A 24,836-nucleotide genomic window follows, 5' to 3' on the forward strand; every position below is an offset into this window, starting at 1 on the left:
TGGCGATAAGGCAGAGCACGGAACCTGCCTAAAGCACAAGGTCACGCATAACTTCTACTGCACTATCAACCTTGGGTAGAAGTGACAAATTCTCTCGCTCCGTTCATTGTTGAGATGCCCCTGAAGATAAGCCTTTGTAAGCACACCCCACCCCCGTTCTGGCCTGCTTGCTTTGTACTCCTTCTCTCTTCTTTCTCTCTCTCCCTAAGCTGAAGGCGCGGTTGCTGTGCGTACTCGCCGGACTTGAATCCGCTCTCTGTGCGCGGGTAACGGCAGAAGTGTGATCATGTGGTTTGACAGATGACACATTACCCGTTGACAAACTCGGAATGCCTGCGTCGCAAGGACTGGACCTAGTTTCGCGCGTGATGCGGCCTGCGGGGTGCAGGCCCGCTGTGGATTTCGCTTCTGTGGTAAATGGTATCTCGTTCGAAAAGTCCTACCCGTGTCGATTTCTTCAAAGAGGCCCAAGACATTCTTGTGAACAGTTTAGTGTCCGGTTCGGCAAATGGCAGCGTGTGCTACATTGTGTTGAATCTTCACGGATCACTTCCTTGTAGTTTTTGTGTTTGAGTGGTTGTTCTGCAGTGCCCGTGTTGACATATAAGTCGGATTACATCTTTCAAGTCCAGTATTTTCAACGTAAGTGTACTGCAACCTACTTGATGATCATTGTCCGTTCTTGTATGGGCAATCTTCCGGATAACCTCTAGAATTGGGCATTGCCTATCTCCTGGCAGCTGGGAGAATAATTTTCCCGCAATCTTACCGACAGTCACCTGCCATTATCTGTCTGAAATAATGTCACAACCGCAGGTAGAATACTGACTTTTTTATTCTACCTGCGTTTCGCAAAAACACGTTTCGTTGCCACCTTTCTGGTCGACATTTACGTTTCATCGACATTCGTTACGCGAATTGCGCGCTGTAGGGGCATTTCGTCGCGCGTGTATTCCTGAGGCGCGTGCTCACCGAACCAGCCCACCCTTTCACGCCGCTTCATGCTAATCTGAAGCGGTTCATTGCAAAAAAAAAAAAAAACATATTTCGAGTTTTTTTATGAAACATCGCCTGTTCATGAACCGATCTGTCTATGAAATGTAGTTCCATGAACTGATTGCACCGCCAATGAGGGGCGACTAGTGGTAGAATTTTGGCGAAACAATTCTGTCAGCTGCCGGGAGACTGGACACTACCCAAGAATTACCCCGGTTGTTGCTTGCTTTGCAGTCTTTTTAATTGTACCACAGCTGAGTAGTACCTCTTCACATATTACGAATTGCTGAGATTGTGCTTGTCTACAGAATAAGCTGTGTGTAATAAACTGTTAGGAGATTTCAAAACAATCCCTTGTGTCTGTTTACCTTCCTTTTTGCAAAGAACTTGGCTAGGGCACTTGCAAAGAGCTGGGCGAGTGCAACGATGGCCAAAAATCAGCATGACGGCCAACATTGGATGGGGTCGCGATTCCAGTGTTGTCCAATATTACGCCGGTCTTCGCCAATGTGGGAGCACCTTGGCTGGAACCATGGTTTAGCGATGGCCCAACATTGGCACCAATGATGGGGCCAACATCGGCTGAAACGATGGCTGAACATTGGCCCAACATTGGCATATATCACTGGGCCAACATTGGAAAGGGTAGCGCTTCCAATATTGTCCCATATTGAGGCCGGTCTTTGCCAATGTTAGGCCAATGTCGGACCGACATTGGTGTGCCGCCTGGGTCTCTATCGCCCCACTCCCCCCACTCTCCTCCCCCCCCCCCCCGCCCCCCCCCCCCGAATTTGCAGCGAAAGTGTAGCTACAAGACGTAGTTAGTTCACGTGACACCGTAGCGTCTCGTGACCTGACGTCACGTGAATGGGTCATGCGACCCGTAGTTGCCAAACTCACGTGAATGGCGTACGTGTTCTACATACCACAATTTTCTCACTTTTCACTAATTTGGTACTGCTTTTCCACACTCCAGCTATTTCATTAAATGAAACAATCGCCGTGAACCATTCCTGTAAATGTTCACAGCAGTTAAAGAAACATGTATTAAAAAAATTCGCCGAATACTCGGAGAACGAGACCGCTATAAAAAATCGATAAAAAAAGTGTCGTTAGCCGCAGTAGGTTCAATATATCTCCGTCAAGACCCCAGGTTGCAGTCGACGCGGCAACACCGTGGCACACCTCGGCGATCAGAATAAATCACGTTGTGAAGCCGCGCAATCGGAACCCACCTCTCCCCAATAATAACAAATTGAGATTGGGCAGTCGTCAATGAGGCCTCGACTGAAGAAAAGAAGACGAAAAAAAAACAAACGAAATACAGCTTTACTTTTTGAACTGAATGACATGTTCGATTTCTTATTTTAGAGTTCTTTTTAATAAAAATGACTCTGGGAACGTAAGATGGCGGAACGAGAAGGGGCGGAAAGGTGATATCTCAACTCAATTTGTCATGTTGGAATCGGTCGCTGTACGTTGCACAACAAACGACAACAGCAACAACAAATATCGTCGAGGTTTCGGAGACGTTTACGACTGCCTTCTTAGATTACAGAGCGCCTTCGCGGCCGGGAAGAACGAAGGGTGGCGGCGGCGATGGAAATGCGTGAGGAGAAGCGAGCGAGCGAGCGATTTGATAAACTGGAGTTCGGATAACTTCGAATAAGGAGGAAACGCCCCTTGCTGAAGTAATCGGTTTCCTACGCAGGGTTGTATCGCCCGCACCGCGTGCTCTGGGCCACCTGTCAACCGCCGAAACCTGTTTTCCACCTTTAGAAAGAAACATTCTAAATGGTTTCTTAAAAGAACGCGTAAAAACAAAAAGCTAAAAAAAAAAGAAAAAAAAAAGGTTGTTGCTTAAACAATTACACCATCTTCCCGAGGGGAACCATGGGGTGATGCGGAGCATCGCGGATCGTTATTAACGGTGTTAGTATTGTCGTTGAACTTCACGGTCCCGAACCTCAGGTTCTGCTGCTCGCCGTTCTCGGACCGCCGCTGCTTCACGTTGTCGTAGTTCAGCATCCGCCGCTCGACGTTGACGAATGGACGCCGCTTCTCGTTGCCGTAGTTCAGGGTCTGCCGCTCGCTTCAAGCGTTTGCGCTCAGCGTCGCGTGCCCTTCGCTGCGCAGCTTTGTCTTCAGTGGACGTAGCGTTGCTGTTAGTTTGTGGGGTGGTGCTGGCGCTTGCTTGCGCCAACCCACTAACTGACGGGACTGTTGCTTCCATCACACTTCATCGGAAGAACGGAGTGGAGTCAACAGCGGGTGAACTGAACGCGCGCAGCGCGCTACCGCTGCTTATATCCACACTTGAAGGAGAGGATACTAGAGGAGGAAAGTTGCGCATGCGCGCGCGGTGTGAGTAGAAGCGAACGCACGCGAACTGCACGCAGCTGGTAGAGAGAGAGAGAGAGCGGAGAGAGTAACGCGCAGCTGTTGGAGAGAGGGAAGGAGGAGAGTTGCGCATGCGTAGTGTGAGTGCGGACTACGACGCCGCGGGACATAGACCCGAGCAAGAGATGCTCCGCATCTAAAACATTTTTAGTAACGGCCCACGTCGTTGTAATCGGACATAGGGATTCAGGTGAATTATCTTAGCATCGGTACTCTGCATTATAAACAACAAAGAATAAAAAAAATGTGTTTCTTTTTCTGTAGAAACCAGACTCACAAACACGGTGAACAGCAAGAAAGATCTCGGCGAATGACTAAGCTCAAAATACGATTGGACCGAAAAACAAAATACGGCGCCCGCAGAGACAAGGGGCATGACGCTTCACTTTCTTATCGTCCTTGCGCACATCGCAGGTTTCAGATTTAATCTTGTTCTGAACGCCTTGCTTTGGAATCCTTCTACCATGCACTGTGATTGGCTACCTTTGTGATGTGCAGATAAGTAAACTCAGTCGTTTTTTTTTTTTGTTTTTTTTTTTTTTAATTTAGAGTGCGCTTTACTATATCTGGGCGCGAGTGAAACTGAAGTTGAAAACTTAAGCATTATTGTACGGAAAGATGAACGCACTTATGAAGAAGACATGCTCAAAGCGCGGAGCCGCTTGCGAGTAACTGAACAGTAGTCAGGGGGGAGCGCGGTAAACAAATTAAGCCGGTCGCCATATTTATTCGATGGCAAGTGGTGATTAGTAGAGCTCGGGACTCGTCTGCCATCCTCATTCTCAATCAAACCTTGATTGACTTAAAAAGTGAATGCGTCATCCATCCGCAGTCCAGCGGCAAATACAACCAGTGGCACTAGTCGGCAGCGAGAGGAGTGACTCCGCGGTTGGATGAAGTAGTCAAGGAAGAAATGAAAATTGGGAAGTAATTTATGTTGGGCTTCTCTCTACCACAACTCACTTTGTAGACGCGGTAATTGTCGGCCGCAGCGCAACGACTAACCCGCAGGCGTTTGGGAAGCTCGTGATTTATTTTGGCAATACATTTCAGCTCGCCAATTGTCCGCGCATTGAAAGGCGTTCAACGTACATTCTTCAACGCATTACCGTTGGTGCAACGACACCCGCTCTGGCGAAAGTGGGTAACAGATCTTATTCCATTTCGCAACATTACGAGTTCGCAAATGCCTCGGCGATAAATTGTAATCAAAGAGCAGGTACCGCTCTGTTTCACTATAGTATGTGCAATCACGACTGGCTTCGAGAGACTGTTGAACGCGTTTACATTGCTTGATGTAAATTTGAAAATGATCAATCGATTTTAATTATGAGCGCTCGCTAATGACGTGTACGGTCTTTAACGACATATGTCCCAAATTTTGTTACTGGTGTTGCGCGTTGTGTTCCAGATAGTTATGTGTAACCTATCGTGATACGCTTGAACGACCTGTGACAAATTTGCTGCGTTTAGTCCACGCAAGTTTTCACGAAAATTGAGTGACGACATGCGAAAACCAGTTAATTCCAATTTGCTCCTTTTTTATTTATTGCTACGTTCTATAGTCGGTTACAAGTCAAGAATGTACGAGAAGCTCCTCCCATAAGCGTGATGCACCCGTCTCAAATCCATCCGCAGTCGAAAGAATAGTTCCCTGGAAACGCCCCTTGTTCCGCTTCAATGAATAGATAATGGCCACAGAGAGATTTTCATACGTGATGATTGAAACCTGAAACTCTGGTTTGAAAAACGGGAACCTGTGAAGTAGGAAGGAAAAGGAACCGTCTCAAACTCATCTAAAAACATTATTGCCTCTACGTCTTATATACACCTCCCCCAAACGTCGCCACCACCACAACGGTTGATCACCAAACTACAAACGATACACAAGAATCACAACACACCGAACCGCAAAAAATACATAAAAAACACATGTCCCTTTTTTCTTTCTACTTCCCGAGTTTCCATTTTTCAAACCACAGTCTCAGATTTCAATCATCATCTATAACTTTCACCAGCCCGCCTGCGCCTTAACCGGTTTTTTATTTACAGAGAGATGCCAACTTGTCACCGACCCCCACTTTTTAAGAAAGTGACCTTTGTATTCATCGGAGAGGGAACCAAGCCTCCGAAAGTGGTCTTGTATCCATCGGAGGGGGAACCTAACCCCCAAAGTCGTTTTTTTTCCATCGGAGGGGGAAAATCCTAATCTCCCTCTCGTGGCTTTCACAACGCTAAGGCAAAGTCGAAAGCTAAAGCAAATATTCACAGGAAGGCAAAACCCTCTCCAGCGTTGGCTACGACGTCACGGAAATGATGGGACGCTATTGGATGCCGAGGTGGCGGAGGAATATATGAATCCCTTTGGGGGAGGGGCATTTGCCACTACCTTCTTGACCTGTAACTTACTATAGCATGTTCTATTTTTTTTCATAAGAATGTACTGTAACCAAACATGGCTACACCTCCTCCCCGAATATATATATATTTACACACCTCTCAGTTTGTCGCTGAATGCGCAAACGCATCAGTCTCAAGACAGCATTCGTTCGTGCCTATCTCTTGTATCCAGACCTTGAGTTATTCGCTCACACTACAAAGAATTAGAGAGCACGAAGCTACTTGGACGGAGCAACGCTGAAAAATGCTGACTCACCTCCTGTTTGATGTCGCACTCGAGTTCGTGGTAGGCCATCCGAATCTGGAAGTCGAGGCTGTTGACCACGTCCGTGACGCATGAGTTGGGCCTAGCCTTGGCGTACACCTTGCCGTTGAAGACCTTGCTGGTCTTCACCTTGGCCACCATTTCCCGAGCCTTGCACTGGATGGTCACTGAAAGGTGACGTCCAAGGTCGTTGACGCCTTGCCGAAAACCGACTTTCACAAAGAACGTTTCCGTCGATTGATTCACTGCGCTGCTCGAGATCGTTCATTATGAGGATACATGACGGATTTTCGGAATGAAAGAGAATGTTAATGAGGATTTATGTATAATTTACAAGCTTTTTTGTGAGCTAAGACACTAGACATTTGTCAAGGCGTTCTGTGCACGAGAAGATTTTTGTGTCGACTAAGCACCAGGTACGGACTATGCATCATGTGCGGACAATAGCCCGGAAAATACGGTATATCTCGGTTATCTTCTGTTTCATACTTTCGTCACGTGTCCATTAATTCTCAGATGCGCTCTGAGTGAAGACAGTACTTTCCTCTGGTGCTCCGAAGGAGAATACTACTTTCCCAACACATTCTAACCGGCAGTCAACAGTATAGTTCGGCTGTAACGGTATCATTTACATTGTTACCAAAGTTAAGGAGATTCAATTGCTAAGTTCTCGACATACTCTTCTAAAGGCCATTGAAACAATTTACAGTAAAGAAAAAAACAACAACAAAGGGTCAGAGCAAAAAACGTTAGTCGAAGGAGTATGCGTCAAGAACGTTTCCGTTCAAGTGCTTCTCCACTGCCGGAGGGATAATTTGAAGGACTGCCTCACAAAATCTCTTCACCGCAAGCACGGGATTCCACTCCATTCAAAAATATCAACACAGTGAAAGAACAACATTGCCCGAAGACTCGCAGTCATTGTTCGGCCCTTCCCCGCGATTGGCTCGCTGAAAGCCGCCTTCGTACCATTACCCTTTGACCCCAGACCCCTTCCTCCACACAAAGGAGTGTACCTCAGAAGTTCGAGTTAGTTCCGCCTGCTGAGCAAAACAAACGACACAGAAACCGCTTCCCTCCGATGCTTCCTAGACGCAAGGCGTCATCAGGCCAGAGGACTGACATCACGCCGAGCAGAAGAAAAAACGACAACAACAACAACCCTTTCTTCGACTGGTCAGTGACGGCATCACCGGGAGCTGGACGGTTTATTGCCCTCTTCGCGGGGAGCCAGCTCCGTCCAAAGCACCGATCAACTTCGGAACCCCATCCACGTACGTTCTGAGTCATGTCCAGAATAAACTCAAGAAGAGCGACGCGCGAAGATAGCGGAGCCTTAAGAATTCCAGTCGACGAGCGTGTCCGACCGTCCGTATCGAAAGGTATTAGAATGAGACAATCTGCTCGGGCAGGGCGTTTGGGGGAAACCCTGCGCTAATACGTGGGCCCACGAATTATACGAGACATGCGACGCCGATCGGACCGCTCGTGTTTTGGGGGCGAGTTTGGGGTGAACGATTGCTTGATGTCTTTTCGGGGGTGCCAATGTCCCCGGCCTTCTTAGCGCACCGGTTTCTCGATTTTCTGCACGAGCCCGAGGCGGTTGAAGACGTGTCTAGGATAACCGAATGATGACGTCCATTGAATCGTAAAAAAGAAAAAGAGGCCCGGATTAAAAAGAAAGGGCGCATTCTTGGTTTTGCTACCTTTTAGTGTCTTCAGGAATGCGAGGGTTCCACAATACGTTGAGAATTTTGTTTCGATTCAAACGCGTTGCGTGCGGCCCTAATGATTCGCGTTAACGGTGGGCAACTTAGGTGGTCCCCAGTGAAGGTAGGGGATGGGAGGATAGAAGTTTGGCACGCGACATCTCGAGACGCCGGGCTCGATAATGGTTGACGTGGTTATTCATCAGTTTCCCAAGGACCAAAGTGTCGGTTGTCAGAACGCGAATCAAAAGACAACCTGTTTTTGTTGCTACAATTACACAGTTTTGTGTCGCGGCTGGTGATCGAGAACTTGAGATTTATTGACGAGCGAGGCGCAACAACATCGAGACAACTAGCTGCCTTCAGTGATAATTTTGGTGAACAAAGTTTTTAAAGAAACTGTCACCTCTCGGAATGACTGCTAACTTTGCTGGTTTCAAGAGTGTTAGAAGATTGACGTCTTCTTTATCCCCAGGTTATGTTGCCGGAAAAAACTTTGGAAATAAGGTGACAACGACTGTTCGCTTAAGGAGCTCCTCCACTGCAAGGCTTGAGGGTTCCCCCACCTTTTCTCAAGGAGATTCAGACAGAAGAAAATACCCCTTTTGTTTTTTTGCAAAGCAGCTATCACTGATGGTTAACAGCGCAAGAGGTTTTACATACGTCTAGTGTGGTGCACTAGACGTAGCAGAGAAAACAAACAATTTGAGCTACGTTCAGTAAGGTGCGCCCTCGCTGAACTCAGTACCAGGAACACTATTCCGAATACCATGAATTTCGAATGTTGGGTTTTATACATGGTACACGTATAAGATATGTATGCATCACACATGTATGATATTTGGTGTGGAAAACATGTCTTTCCCACCAGCGAAGTCTCAGGTACGAGTATTCACAGTTGATATCCGTTCATCGCTTCCCCGCAGATGGAATTACCTGCCTTTGATTCTCCAGCTTTTCGATGATTTACCTCGCAGTTTTGTTTGTGGCAATGAACATTTACTGGCAAGAATATCAAACAAACCCATTTGATGGCTGTAAGACTGAGCACTAAGGTTCGTGCTAATCATGATTTGCTATGACTGTAGTCTTGCCACTTTCTAGTCGCGTATCAGCTGTCGTCAGCGGGTCTCAAGATTAGCCAAATGGCAATGTATAACTCTTGAATCCGCCGTTGACGACCTGAGAAAAAAAAACAACTTAATATGTGGTTTAATCGATTGAGCTACTACACTGCTGCTTTTTTTCCAATGCGGCAATATTGCATCTTCAGTCAGGCAATGTCTCGTTTTCCTGTGAGTGTATTCACAAAAGGGCAAATGTGAGGTCGCTGTTCACAGCGCATGCTCAGAAAAAAGCTCCTATTATTCGTCTTCCAAGAATAGACATCTTGATTCGGTCTAACGCATGTTTATGCGCGTTCAACGCTCGTTCCACCCAATCAAGAGAGTTGTTCTCGGCGGACAATAACTGAGAGCTAGTTCTGAGCGTGCGCTGTGAACGACCGACGCCACAAACATGGCGCTCAGTGAATACCCCCTACCCTGAGAGAGCGCTCGGCGCTACGAGCCGATAGGGGACAGTAGGAACTTTTAGCAAACCGTTGTCATGTTCCGCGTACCGCACTACCGGAACCTTTGAAGCACGCTTTTAAACGCGCGCCCGGGTGATACCATAACCACGGGGGCGCGCGCTTTAAGAGCTGACGAACTTACACACCGTATATCTCCACAGCTTACGTGGGGTGACGTAATTGAGAACAGGGTTCTTCCTTGCTCCAGAGAGGCTTAGCTGGGTGGTGACCGGCACTCACCGTTGTAGCAGGCGGCCAGTTCGTTGGTGGTGGCCCCCGGTATCTCCAGGTACGGGCTGTCGATGTGCGAGAGCGAGGCCCTGGCGTGGTGGCTGATGCGGCACACGCTGTTGGCCGGGTCGCCCATGTCGAAGGAGTGGCAGCGGTACGGCACGTGCAGGCACACGCGACGACAATCCTCGAGCGTCGTGATGTTCTGGAAGACGGCGTCCACGGTCTTCAGGATCTTGCCGTTCACACTGCGGAACTCGCACAGGCGGACTGGATCTGGAGCGAAAAAAGGAACAAAGCTCAACGTATAACTGGCGCACGAATTTCTATAACCTATGCACGTTTTATGCTGGAGCAATACATGTTTATCTCGCTTTCCTTTTGTTGGAACTTACTTTTTTATCTGGTTTTTATGTATCAGACGAAGGTGTTTCTGATGAATGTTTACCATGTTGAATAAACTTGAGACTGGGGCAGAAATGAACATACAAGTCGAAGGAATAGAAAAGGTCAGGACGACGTCTCTTCTGATGCTTGTAGATTAACTCAAGAAATATCCACTGGAAGTATCAGAGTGACTGAGTTTTTTTTTTTTTTTAATGTTTGATTGTTTGTTTTCTGTCCTGGATTGCACAATTCTCTTTTGGGGTCTCTGAAGTGCTCAAAATAAGCTTGTCTAATACTCGCGCAAAAAACAGACACATCGTTTAAAAAAAAAGAAAATATTTGCAACCGAGACCTAAATTTGAAAGTTGTTCGAGATTAAGCTGATCTCTTATTCAGGGTCAAGCATATGACTCTTGAGGAAAAGTCTGTACTGCACCTCAACAGTCATGCATCTTGCCCCCCGACGATCACAGTCATATTCCCCCTCAAATGTAGGGCTTGGTTGAAAGTCGGTTCATTTTTCTAGTTTCAACCAATCGGGCAACAAACGTCTGTAAAAAATGTTTACGTAAAAAAAATATACATGTATAGACACGAGCGTCTACCATATTTGGGTGTCATTACGGTGAGGTATAGACCGGAAAACGTATTTTTATCTTAGCTTTAGTAGAGCAAACGCTGCTGCCGGTGAAATTTCGAAGCTTTGGAAAGGGCTTAGAGTAAACTGGAGCTTGTGAAGCAAGGTGTTGGAGATTCTTTAGGTCACCTCATGGAGGACAGAACGGTGTGCAGATTAGTCACCAGCGTTGCGTCAGGGCTCGGCTGTTCGGAGTGAGGACACGATTAGACACCAGTGTTGCGTAAGCGTTTGGAATGAGAACACGAGTTTCTGCCCAACTCTTGCGTAGCTCTGCGGTTTGCGTATCTCTGCGCAGTTTCTGCCAAACTGGAAACTGCGAGGTGCAACGGCCAGCTATATAACTAATTCTGGACCTAAAAAAAAAATATATATATATTTTACTAAAGTGTGTGCTTCTGTACTCTACAGAGGAAGCAAGAAATCATTGGTGGCATAGTTAACACGTGCTAACCCAACCGCAAAACTTCCAAAATTGTCGCCAGACTCGGAACAAGTTTCGCTGAATTCAGTTGGATGCCAGATCAAAGGAAGACGGAACCGCTCTCGTACACAAGTTTCAGGGTGGAGCCAAGCCAAGACGCTAAAGTTACATAGCGTGAACAGCCAGTACACACGTTCCTGGCGTTTCGAGATGGGGACCAACTAACTTCGTGTCTCTTCCACATTTTCTTCGCTGCTTCATTATAGACCTACGAACGTTCTAAAGATTGTCTACACCTGTCACGAGAGTTGGTTATTTGGAGAAAGTGATGCAGCAGCAGAGGGTTGCTCACACAGCTTCGCCCACCGTTCCAGACTGTCACCTTACGGTGGACCACAAAGAACGCTCCCCCAAAGCCAAACTAATGCTGTATGAGCGTCATATGACCTTTGGGAGGGTAGAAGCGACGTGCGGGCATATATGTGGTCACGTGGTACTTTGAAGGCGATGAATTGGCTAGGATGGTTCGTAGCTTTCGCTGCTGTCCATCATAAGGTGAGACGGAGTCTAGAACACTCAACGAAAGTACGCGCCTGAAAATACCTCGAGCGACGCAACCGGTAATCACAATCAGCGGCCTGTCTTGGTCTTTAGGGCCGATATTTTCCTTCGCCCGTAAAGATCGGCGTTCGCGCGGTATGAGACAGATCTGTATAGCTAATGTACGCGGAGATAGTAGACGTCCTCCAACAACTTTAAGAGGGGGACTTGCCTCCGCGTATAACCTCTTATTATTGAGAGTGCTCTTGCATGGAATAGAGCTTTTTATACGGAGTGAGTCTCTCGAAAAGTTTTGACAGATAAACAAGGGGTCACCGGTGAAGGTCACTCGTCTGGAGCACGAACGTAAATACGTCTTGTTTACGGATGGATACGTGTCGGAAGGTCAGTATGATTGCTTATGTGCTCTAAAAAGTTCTGCAAGTTCGCTTTCCTGCAAAACACAGAGACAACCAATCACGGCGAATAATAGAAGAATCCCAGCCAATGACAAAACTCAGAGTGTGGTTAGAACAAACACATGCGATGTTCGCATGCACGACGATCATGACGTTTCACTTGTTCATGTTCTTGCGCACATCGCATCTTACAAGTCTAATCGTATTTTGAGGTTTGTAATCTGCTGGTACGTTTGAACTGTTTGTTGCAGAACGCCTTTGTGTTCTGCGGGAAAGCGAATTAAGACATTTCTTTTAGAGTGTAGCACTTTCTGCAGTAGAAGAGTCGTTTGACCAGTTCAGTATGACCATAAACTTTGGGGGTCTGTATCGCTCATCCCGCGCCAGATGCTCGCCCTACGACGCACGTTTATATTGAAATCTGCAAGAACTATCCTTTGTTTCAACTTCAGCATAGAGGCAGTCGGCGCTACGAGCTAATAGAACCAATCAAACAGCGTGATAATCGCAAGTCACTAGGCATTTTCTGTTTATGATTGGTTCAGCGATGATAGCACACGTACAGAGCATGACAGACACCACGATTGTGCTTTCGACGCTGTGATTGGTCCCATCAGCTCGTAGCGTCGGCTGCGTCTGGACCACGATGTAAGATGTACATTACACTGTGGTCTGGTCTTGAGGTCAAACGAGCTGTAGTGATTTGTCAGATAATTTTTGCTCCATAGACTGTAACTATATGGCTGCTGCTGCTGCTACCCGTATCTGTATCCGAAAGGAAGCTCGCTGCTCGTACACAATCTGTGAGTTGCGCTTCCCCAATTCTATTTCGACGTTAAGGGGAGTTGACCAATAGCAACCTTCTTGGTTACTGCACACGCAGTCTTTCGCACTGTGCACACTTTACGATAAAGTCAGCAAGCTGCTCCACCACGAGGAAGAAATAAAAGCTCCGTCGTTCTTCCTTTTTAAATTGCACGCTGGACCGTAAGCATTCGGCTCATCATCCTTATATTCTATATAGAACTTCGCCAAAATCGTCTTCTGCGCGCTGCCATCTTCGTCTGCTGGTCTGTGGAACGCAATCTGAGCATGCAATGTTGCTCTGCTGTGCGGTTTATCAGGCGCTGCGCACGCGTCCACAGCTCAGTGACTCAGCACTTTTCGCCCGGGTGATAAGCGATGCAAAGGTTTATAGTCACCAAGAATGAAAGGTACTCGGGATGTGGCTTATAATATTGACGCTTCTTAATTTGTGATTTGAACGTCCTTCGCCCTTCTTATCGACTAGTGCCGCACTCTGGTTGCTGAGCACAACTGAGATGCTTGGCACTTCCCCACGTTTCTTAAGATATCATGACTTTAGTGCGCTTGTATCAAAGTCACTGACATCACAAGAAGCGCAGAGTGTGACCTATTATGTTAACGGTCTTGCTTCGTGTTTCGATTTTTGGCACCCTTATTGTCAAATACCGCAACCTTATTGGCTGAGCTGCTATAGTAAGATGCTCACTAATCGCCATGCTCTGCACTTCTTAAGCAATAAGTCAACATAATCAATTTGATTTTTTTTCCTTCGCTTTTGAACCTAATAAATGTTTGTTCGTACCTTTAGCAGGGTTGGCTAACCGATTGCTTAATAAAGCAGAGAACCTCCTCCACGGGAGGGACAGAGTGGAGAGAGTGCGTTTTCTGCTTCGTTCAGGGCACAGTTCGGCAGATGCCGCATTCCCGAAGCGATGAATCACAAGGTAAAAGTCTCGTCGGAAATTCACTCCACGTTTCTGTAAATTTGTGGCTGAAACGGAACCTCTCGGGTTTCTCGCCGTATCTTTCAAATAGCGGATATGTTGACAGCGCAACACATCGCAACGGCAGTTGGCATGCTAAAATTAAGAAAGAAAAATAAAGGTGCAAAAAAACAAAACAACAACAACAACATAACTTAGTGTTTGCCGTAGCGGGAATTTAATCTCTTACACGTAAAGTAAAGGAAACGATCGCGAAAAAAAAATAAACACAAATAAAAATAGGTAGGATGCGATCGGCGTAAAGTGAAAGTGGCGTTCACGTACACACAGTTCTCTCTCTCTCTGGAGGAAGAGTGTCGCGAAAGTTGAGTGACCCCGTAATGTCGGCATTTGTGGAGAGCTCTGACGCTCACGGATATACAGCCAACGGATTTTGACATTTAAACTCACCCTCTCCTCGCTCTCAGAGTGTGTCCGATAAGTTCTCCAAACTGGAAAGACGGAATTCTGTTTCTGTATTTGTCTCTTTTCTTCTTCTTTTTTTTTTTTTTCCGTGGGAGATTCGCGCAGAGGAAAAGAGACGAAACGAACAAAAAATAAGTCAACAATTACGAGTTCGATTCAGGATATCCTAGAGTTAGAACATTGACCGTTAAGCGAAAGTGAAGGGGCACCATAAAACCAAAGCCACCTAAAAAAAAGGGAAAACAAAACCATTAAAAAAAGGAACTAGACTCGCGAAAAGGACTTAATGGCACACGTTTCGCAGGGACGTAATAAATCGCCGTACGGCACGCCGCCGCTGCTGCTGCCGGACCTTTCGTTAAGACAAGGAGTTAAGAACGTTCCAGACAGTCGTTGGCTTCAGTAGTTTACCGATTCGGAAAGGTACCGCGCGAGGGGTAACGCTGATATATAACAATCAGAGGTGAGCTTTACGGCCGTCTTATCGGTCGTACAGAAAATACCGGACCCGAATTAAGGGAAGTCGTTAGAAAAGAGTTAAGATCGCACGACGGGAGCCGGACAGACTTAATCTGGTGGTCGGAAAATAGAAAATTTAAAAGACCGGCTGTAATGGGATTTCTACTATTTAGATTACGTCGGGTTTCTTTTTATTTAAATCAGACACGTTTTTGATAAGTATAGTATGCCGTGGTTGAAGCTGTTCTGTGAAGCATTATGAGGAGAGCCCGAAGACGGCATAAGCAAACTGCAATAGAGTGAGAAGCAAGTACTGTTATTGTCAGTGAAAACTTAAGGAACGCCGAGCGTGGCGAGTTCTGGCTATCATGTTATCGCTCTTTAGCCAATGAGAGTGTGGCAGTATAGCTGATAAAGATTACCAAACAACCAATCACGAAGCAAGAAGTGTGAACAGCGACAACAGTTAGCAGATCATGAATTGTTCCGCTTGGTCGAGATTGGAGTGACGTGGTTGCACATCGACAGTTTATTCGTTTATCGTCTAGACCAATAATAAAAAAAGTGGTATTGTATTCGGGACGCATTCGGAACTCGACTGCTTTACACGCGCTGAGACCGGCGAATCAGTTCATTACGTATTAGGATGTGTCGCTTTATACGGTCTTTTGACAATCTCATGATGCAACAACTTGATTTCTTGTGGAGTGATAATAACATGCTTGGGACTCGATACACGCTGAGCTCCTGAAGCTTTCGCGGACTGTGGAAAGATGCCTCCAGTGTTACAATACGCAGATCTCGTGTGGTTTTTTTGTGACCACAGCGAATGTCTAAAAAGCTATCGGGTCAAAACTAGAAAAAAAACTTTCTCAGTCGAGGAAGGCAAAATCTTCGAGAGAATCAGCAGCACTCACCGTCAACGCAATTGCTTTCGAGGTACTCGTTGGTTTCGGACGAAGGCACAAAGTAGCGGTCGCCAACCACCGAATGTCGGTCCATGTCGCTGAGGGCGCAGTCTCCCGATGAAGGCTCGTAGTTGGCCGACCGACACTCGAACTCGGGCTCGTCCAAACACAGGTCCATGCACTGTTCCCTCGACGATGCTCGGAGGGTCTTCCTCGCCAGGTCCCTGAGCTCGTAACCCGTGACGCGCTCGAACATCCAGTCGCGGCGGCATCGCCGTTTGCCTGCAAGAAAAAAAGAGTGGTCGAGGATCACCACTGAGATCTATAGGAATGGTAGTCGAATTCTGATGTCGTAGAAATTACATGAACGCATTATTGCAAGAGGGAGAGGGTTTTTCGAGACTTCTAAAGGGTACCACAGACTTCAAAACAACGTGTGCGAGTTTAAATTAAAGCAGACCACAAAAACAGTTTATCACGGCGAACGGTAGAGGGATCCCGGCCAATGGCGAAACACAAAGTACTATTACATCTAAAACAAAACAAAAAGGCGATATGCGCAGGTACAATGATTAAATAAGGTCACATCGTATTTTTTCCTCCCTAATCGTGTTCTGATCTTAATTTTCTGGGACACCTCTACCGCTCGCCGTGAGTGGCTCTCTCCATGTACTGCAAGAAATTGAATTCACAGACCTATCTTCAGAGTGTCTATAACTTATAAGCCTATCGGTTAAATTAGTCAAATGCCAGTCTAGCATCACGCGATTACGCTGCCTGCACATATACAGACACAGAGAGGGGAGTAAGGCAATAAAAGGCAAGCGATGAATTGATCCGGCGAGCATGTATGCTTCCCTGCCCTGTCAGTTTAGCGGCGACTGAAATATTGCAAAATAAAAACGTGCACAAATTTAAACAGCGCTAACACAAAGAGCCGCCACATAGCACGAGTGGTTAATACGATCTCGTGGCAGTATTCATTATTCAATTAGTGGTGCATGGGTATTGGTTCAAACTGAATCGCGCTATGTTACTTCTAGTTCACAGATCGGGAAGTAAGGCAAGGTGTCGCGGTCTTTCTTTGCAATGTGCCTAGGTGCTACAAGTGCAACTCTTTCAACTTTTTGAGAGCACCAACAAAAACAATACAATATGGTTATTAGCATATTCATTATTATATGCGGGCTGTACAGACTTTGTTGGTTTGTGGACGAGAACGAACTGTGAGGAGGACTGTATCAGGTTGATTGCGTAAATAACTTGAGGCAAAGAGGCGGTGTCGGTTTTCGGTTGAAGGCATTGTCGGTGCAGCACGGAATCACAGGGAAGTGCACCTCTTAAGAAAAACAATACGTTTCCTGAGCTCGTCATGAGCGTGTCACGAGTAATATCGTATTGGCATCCACACCCACCAGAGGGATCTTTAAATGTTATCTTTCTCATTGTCAAACCCAGGTTTAAGAAAACAGTCATTTTTATTGTTCCACGTAATTACAACTTTAATCTCAGACGTAAAATTTAATTCGAAGAAATTCATCATCCTTACACTAATATAAACTGGAAGCGACAATATGGGTGGATTCGTCAGGAAAAAAGCTTTAACACATGAGTTTGTTAAGCTTTTTTTCATGAAGCTCGCCTGATAAGATTTACGGCATTCAACGACGATCTGAGGCCCTGTGCTACACGGCGGGACCAAGCGGGATCAAAAGACCGGGAAAACGCCGTCGTCTGCGATTGGTCAGCGGCACGGCACCGAACAATCGCAGTAGACGACGTTGTCCCTGTCCTTTGGTTCCGCTTGGTCCCGCCGTGTAACATAGACCCGCGACAACCAAAAAAACATTCTCTGACCAAAAAAAGAAAAAAAGAAGAAGCGTTTTGTCAGAGGAAAGACCTTCGAGAGGTGAAGAACGACAAATACTAGTTTGTCAATGACCGGAACGATAAAACAAGTTAAAGTGGCCCATAAAACAGATTCTAAGAAAAGAAAGGAAAGTTGACTATCGAAGACACTGAGCTCATCGTGGTGCCCGTCCCGTCTCACGGAAGAAAGGTGGCAGTAGACCCGGACCACATCCGAAACATTGACGCGCTTCTCTTCGCGTAATTCTAGTCATCAATGCCGACTTGCCAACACTGCGCGCTACCAGGTTCTTTCTCGCGAGCAAAGCGTCACATCACTCGCTACAGGCGATAGAGCCTGACTGACACCATAGACTTGACACTGATACTACGTAGAGTTACACTTTTTCTCTACGTTTGTGTCGTTTTAGACGCGAAGGACACGTACCACTTTTTTTTCTTGGACACTTTTCCTTGCATGATCGCCAGACCACGGTCCCCAAATGTCAGTCATCCGCGAAACAACAAACGACCATCCAGAGGCAGGTATCTATTTCTTGGAGGTTAGCGTGCCCCCTCTCAAAAGGCTAGACTGGAGCACGGTGCCGTAGCAAAGAGAGCCAGGAATGGGGCGGCAGGTTTGCGAGGCAGACGAGAGAAAAAAAGAAAATGGTGGTCGCCGGACCGCAGCGAGAAGTAGACCGATGGCCATGACCCTCCGCCGACTGACCGGCTAGCCTGTAGAGTGGCGGCCGAAGAGAGCAGCGCTCTCATAAAGTAGTCCATCCAAGCGTTTCGACGTAAGCTGTTGCAGACGAGATGTGGGCGGTGGATGGGCGGCGCCACTTAACACACCATTGAGCCCGCTGATTGTATACATCCGAGTCTGACACGATAGAGCGACCGACTGAGCGAGCGTGCTGCTACACAAAGGGGGAGCTTGTGCAGCACGTGGAAGGTATAACTCCAGTTATAACGAATATTTCAGTTATAACGAACATTCCAGTTATAACGAACATTTCACTTCCTTCGCAAAAAGGTGACAGGTGCGATACATAACGCATCAAGTGAAGACGCCACCGACCGCCTAGCGTTCTTTACTGCGTATTCTATGCTGTACCTAAACGACTAACTACCCAAGTTCCTGTTTGCATTGCGTGAGATCTCGCGTATAAGAAAATAACGGCTTATTATCTAAATGAACAGAATGTTTACTGTGGAACGGTTTCAAGGTTAGCCGGTCATTGGTTTGCGAATACCTTCTTGGGTCATAAGTATATATACACACGGGGCGGGGACGAAAGAGCATTATCGAGTTTCGGTCCTGGGCGTATACATCCCTCGGAAACGTCCGCAGTAAATTACGGTCCTCCTTTTTATTTATTATTTCTAACTTTTATTTTTGTTATTGAAAGAGATGAAGGGCTAAGTAAATTACTGCCCTCGAAGATGTTTGCTGAGTTTACGATCGCGTGCGGCAGTTAACGCTCCGCAAATTTCCAGTAGGCGTGAAGAGAATCTTCATACGAGTTTGGCGTGCGACTATAAAAAGAAGCGGCCGTAAAACCGTATAGCGTAAGAACGCTTAGATAATGCGCCCCAGAAAGTAGGTCACTGCGCCTTATAATAATTCTAGACAGGCGTTCAGTTAAGAAGAAAAAAACAGAAAAAAAAACGGTATGTCAAGGTTGGAGTTGAAGCTGTGCAAGACATTTCACGTGACCCCCCCCCCCCCCCCCCCTCCCAAGTCACGTGAACAGGAACAAAACACAGATGGCGTCTGAAGTGGCATGTCTCACAATTCACAACATTGACGAGGTCCATCGACACCGTGGAGAAGTAGTATACACTATACACTGGACACAAGTCGATATATATTTTTTTTTTGTTTGAAGGGTATATTTTGTATTCAAACTCATAATTTTCGGGCACTGTTATTGGCGCACCATGGTTTGTTTCTCGTGACTGGACAGACTTTGATCTCCCCTGACACTTAACACGAGCGCTGCGTCAGAGTTCGGCCAGGCCTCGCGTCCAATCAACGCGGCGAAGGACGCTCGGCGTACCGGTCTCGGGGCCAATCGCTGAGTTGGCCCCTACAGAGGAGGCTGCTCGAGGTCTGTTTTTTCCTCGTATGACGTCACATTGGTTACACGCAAAAACTCTCTGCAGACATTTTCGAAGCGTATAGAAGTGTATAAGGCCAACTCAATTCACTGACGTCACACCACTGAGGTGGCGCTGCTGTCGGTACTGCGCATGCGCAAATTCTTCCCTCCTTCCGAGTCTGACTTTTGCGCAGGCGCAGTACTCACACCTGCTGTGGGCAAAGCCGGCTCGTTTGAAAACACTGTGTTTGTGTATAGAGCAAACGTGTTTCGAAACATGCCTGAGGGGTACCCGCAGACAATTCTGTCGTCGAGTCTGGAGCGAACACGCCGTGTCTTTTGTATAGACCTGTAGCTCTCAAGTTTGAGCAGCGCCCCTGGCGAACATAATCAGATACCCGTAGGTCGCGTTTCCGTTGACTGTCGCCTTGCGTCCTTTTCGAAGGCTCTGTTGGTGCGTATGAACAGACGCTGGGGGACGCTGACAGACGCTGGTTTAGGCCTGTAGGCCATGCATGATGAGATGTTAGGACGCCGCTTCAAGTGAGCATTAAATGGTCGCGTCTCGCGGATGCTACTGGGAGGCACCTCTTTTGTGGTCGTGTCTCGTGTACTCTACAGCGTTACCTGGTCCAGAGAGACAGGCCTTTGGTGTGTATACGTGCAGGAGTGCGCGGGCCTGCGGCTCAAGTCGCCCAACTCACCGAATAAACAGATCTTCTGGGCGTAGAGCGTAAAGACCGGGAACTGGGAGACGGCCAGGGAGGCCGGCCTCTCGGTGGCGCTCGACGTGAAGAGCACGCACAGTCCCGTCTCGAAGTTGATGGACTGGCAGGTGGCGTTTCTCTTGCAGTGGTTCAGACACTCGGTGAGCTGCAGCGTGCCGGGCTTCAGCTCGATCGTGTCCGACGGTGCACTGTACACTGAACCCGTGATGACCTCGAATGTGATGTATCCGTTCTGACAGCCTGCGGGAGAGCAAAGATCGTATGGGATTAAATTTTGAGAGATATATACTATATAAGCATACACTGCGCGACACTGTTAGTGCGCACACGGCAATGACGATTGTGTCTTTCGGATTCGAAAAGGTATGCTGACGGGTGCCAAGCGTAAGCGCTTACACACACACCAAAAAAAAAAAAAATGTAAAGGAGTTTTTTTTTACGTTTAAAGAACTCTTTCAGCTCATGAAGAACAGCTTCGACCCAAGCACTATCGCCCCCTGGAGCACTAAAAAGGCAACTGGGCGACGAAAAACTCTTTCGCATAAAAAAAATAAAAAAAGAGAGCTTAAAAAAATTATTTATAGGTTTTTTAACAAAGAACCTTTTTAGAGGATGCTTAAGAGACCTTGTTAGGGTGCAAAATATGGACAGACCTAAGAACCCCTAAAAGTTTTTTTACGACCAAATTTTTTTAGGGTGTACGTTGTTGTCCTAAATTAGCGCCTTCCACCATGCTAGTAGATATGATGAAATGCCTTTCAATTTTAAGATAAAAAAATTGTTTGCGCAAGCACTGCCGCGCTCTGTACACTGTGTGTGCCGTATGCCATAACGAGAGCGAGATGTTGGAGCATGTGATGTTTAAATGCACGGGGCTTCGTACTGCCCTCCCTGAGGGCGTTTGGGGTTTGGAAGTAGTACTGGCCTTTCCTTTGAGGATGAAAGATTAGAGAAAGAAGGAATGATTGTATTCACAAAGAGAAAGTTAAAATAAATTGACGGAAAAGGTCGAGAGAAGCGTGATCATGCACAAAATCGGGTGAGTAGACGATGTAACGCGACTGAATCCAGAAAAAAATGTAAAGGGGAGGAACGTAAACGTCTATTTGATAGGTGGCGCAAGCTACTGCCCAATGCACAGCGAAAAGCCAGTACCATCCACCATCCAGAGCACGTTCAATAATCCGGAGTAGCGTAAGCTCAAGAAATGCGATAACGAAACGCGTACGCAGCCTATGCAACATGAACCTGAAAAAACATACTAAAGCCGACGTGCGCTGCTAGCGCCGGTAGTCCTTACAGGTAGTCAAATGGCAGTCAGCGAGCTTTGAGAAGTAAAGCGGCAAAGTGTTTTTGCGTTTTGTTTTGTTATCTGTTGTTCTACGTTTATTTGTAGAAGTTTTTTTGAGCGGGCACATGCAATGTTCTTATATGTATACAGCCAAGTGGTTTGCAGCCTCAAACAACATGTCTCATAACATGGGCATTCAATAAATCACGATATTAAAAACAGCAACAAAACAGGAGGTTTCACAGCTTTCGCGATAAAAGTCAAACCACAGATTTATTTAAAAAAAATAATAAAAACCTTAGCAGAGCGTGGTTTCGATCCACGGACCTCTGGGTTATGGGCCCAGCACGCTTCCACTGCGCCACTCTGCTACGAGCATTTGCGGTCGTATATTCCGTCTCACTAGTTGTGTGCAGTGCAGGCGAAAGCAACGCCAGGCGAAGAGGGAAAGGGCGAGTACTAGGAAGGCGGGACGGGGGACGACGATGGAGGGCGAGGGGAGTAAGGCAGAGCACTGGGAACGTTAGAGACGAGGAGAGGTTTCTATCCTCCTTCCCAGCCTTCCTAGTGCGTGCCCTTTCTCCCCTCGCCTGGCGTTGCCTTCGCATGTACTGCATGCAACTGGTGACATGACGAGAACGGCGGGGGGAGCGTGGGTTGGTTCTGCCCGAGCATCCCACCTTCGACAGCGCTTCGTCGTTTCGTGCGCACTTCAAGCTCGTGCGCGCAGCGAAGGCACGGCGGACGGCGTGGGGGTGCGGGCGTTTGAAAGATACGCACCGCCGGTCTCACTCTGTCAGTGACTACAGCGGCGTTAACCTTCCACGTGTTCAATGGCCTAAGGTTATTCCCAATCTTTCGTCACAAGATATCGCGACACGTGAGTATTTAGATTACAGATCAATTGAAAGCATGAAGACCGACAAATTTATTATCAAAAATGAGGTAGACTGATACAAAAGCAACAGGGAATACGCTAGGTACCCGCAAATGTTTTTGAAAACCGACCAAGTGTACGAACAAATTAAAAAAAAACAAGTATTGCAACAAAGAAAAATCAGTTAATAAAAAAAGTTTCCGGTTTATAAGTGTGTGTGTGTTAAAACACACACACACAAAACATTAGACGGGTTTCAAGATATTTAACATATAGAAGAATGACACTGCTGTCCGCGAGAAATCCTGTAGCAGAGTGGCGCAGTGGAAGCGTGCTGGGCCCATAACAGGTCCGTGGATCGAAACCACGCTCTGCTAAGATTCTTTATTAATTTGTTATTTACAGAATTTTGGCACATTGTAGTAATCACAGTATATTTAAATGACTTGTAGTGCTGCTTGACAGAAATGCGACCCTAGCTCGTGTTCTTCGTAAGTTTGTTAAGGGTACAAAAACTATCGATTTGCAAAAATGTGCAACAAAGTGGGCCGATGATTTAGCACAGCGTTTGACTAAAAAAAAAAAAAAACTAAAAATACGGAGGACTAGACAAAGGGAGGCACACACAGCGTTGTGTTCGTGTGCCCCTTCACCTGGTACTCCAATTTTTCGCACTCCTTTTAACACAAGTTACAATAATATGTTTTAACTGAAACGAACCGTCAGCAAGTAGTAAAAACCCAATCCTCAAGATGGGTGTTTTACGCTTTGGGCAGAAATGGGTGGTACTTGATATACAAGTATACGAAATATGTATTTAAAATACTTTGAGCAGTTTGTATTTCATATTTCATAAAATATTGTCGAATGTAGTTGTCATTTGTATTTAAATAGTGAAAATTGAGTATCTCAAATACAGCCCAAACACAATTTTGTGCAATGCGCTTTGCAATGAAATGCAATATTGGGCTCTCTTCGCCATGGGATTCATATGCAAAGAATACAAAAATTGCTGCTCTTTGATTGCAAGAAACTTGAAAGAAAATAACAAAGGAAGGGGAGAACAAGGAACGAACGTGGGTACAATAGTTGAATTTTTGGTTGATTGATTAAATTTTTTTAGACGTTGCCTTAACGACATATTGTTTAAAGGGGCTTTACTATCTCGCAGTGAATGCATTGTGCTTCCCGACGTTGTACCCACCAATCTCAAGACAAACACATGTTATTCTCTTCATTCGAACACGGTATATTTTTTTTTTTATTTTTGCCCAGGTATAAATGCAAGTTTAAGGTCTCAGACAATGCGAACGAAATGCACTCGTAAAAGTATTTGAAGGCGATCAAATACGCTTGCTGTATATATATCTTGTATTTATATACTTCTTCGTAAAGTGTAATTCAATTTGTAACTAAATACTTTTGTCAGAATTTGTTATTAAATAATCTTTTGAGGTATTTCATATTTTTATTTTGATTTATTTTCTTAAAGTATTTCGCCCATCCCTTCTTTCGTCGAACATATTAAGTCACCTCATACCTTAGTCTGCTAAGCGGAATATTATTTGGGGTTCATTTGTGTGATGTTCACTAGCTGCGATTTTTGCTTAAATAATTGTAAATAGTTCAGACAGGATAAACATAGGGACGGACAGAACTGTTCTGTCCGTCCCTCTGTTTATTCCTTCTGTTTTTATTTAACTTCACCAATGCGCTCACGTCGAACTAAGTTCAGACAATATTGCACAATATCGGAATGATTATGTGCGCGTGGACATGAAAAACGCGTGATGCAATAGAACAATTCTTGTTGGAAGTTATTTCTTTCAGCAAAATATTATTTGTTGGCTCGTTTCTGTACGTAGACTGCGGCCATTTTTGATTAAACAGGTGCGGTCGTTAAGTTTGAATAGTATGTTTAGGATCAAAGGGAATACAATCCTCCACATTGGTGAAACATACAAGTTGATACATGCAGAAGGTATTCTCTGAAGTCCGCGACTCATAAAACAAACACTCCAACCATTAAAAAAGAAAAAGTATAAAGGAAAATCTTTAAAGTAACGAACAGGGTACGAATAACTCGCGTACAAATAATTCATCACACTGTAACAACCGTGACCTTGGTGCGGGAAAATGAGGAAATTTTCAAGTCCAAGAAAAAGTCAACAATAGAAAATTCTCTTCGAGATTTTGACCATTTTTTCGCTAGTAAAAGAAAGTCTCATTTGAGATGTTCTTTTACTGTTGTCTTTCTCTTCAAATTGTAAATGTTTTAATTTTCACGTATCAAAGTCTCGGGTGTAACATTATGATTGATTATCACCAGTTCGACTGCACACACACTGTTATTTCGTTCATAGAAATAATTATTCCAATGAAGCCACTTAACAAAGCAAATACATTTGTTTTGTATATTG

The 24,836-nt window shown here is 45.8% G+C and overlaps 1 protein-coding gene and 1 non-coding gene across 2 annotated transcripts in view; both read right to left on the reverse strand.

Annotated features, from left to right (window-relative positions):
• LOC115327527 overlaps positions 1–24,836 on the reverse strand; it is a 123,030-nt gene that overhangs the window by 55,930 nt on the left and 42,264 nt on the right. Inside the window, exons 2-5 of the mRNA XM_042289172.1 lie at positions 20,225–20,488; positions 15,574–15,846; positions 9,584–9,850; positions 6,053–6,228 (exon numbers count right to left, since the gene is read on the reverse strand). Coding sequence (XP_042145106.1) covers positions 6,053–6,228; positions 9,584–9,850; positions 15,574–15,846; positions 20,225–20,488 — 980 coding nt within the window. The remainder of the gene's footprint in view (positions 1–6,052; positions 6,229–9,583; positions 9,851–15,573; positions 15,847–20,224; positions 20,489–24,836) is intronic.
• Trnam-cau lies at positions 21,839–21,910 on the reverse strand. The gene has a single exon. It is a non-coding gene; the product is annotated as a tRNA-Met (tRNA).

This window comes from Ixodes scapularis, unplaced genomic scaffold (assembly GCF_016920785.2).
Source record: "Ixodes scapularis isolate PalLabHiFi unplaced genomic scaffold, ASM1692078v2 PGA_scaffold12__126_contigs__length_90152505, whole genome shotgun sequence".
Taxonomy (NCBI): Eukaryota; Metazoa; Arthropoda; class Arachnida; order Ixodida; family Ixodidae; genus Ixodes; species Ixodes scapularis.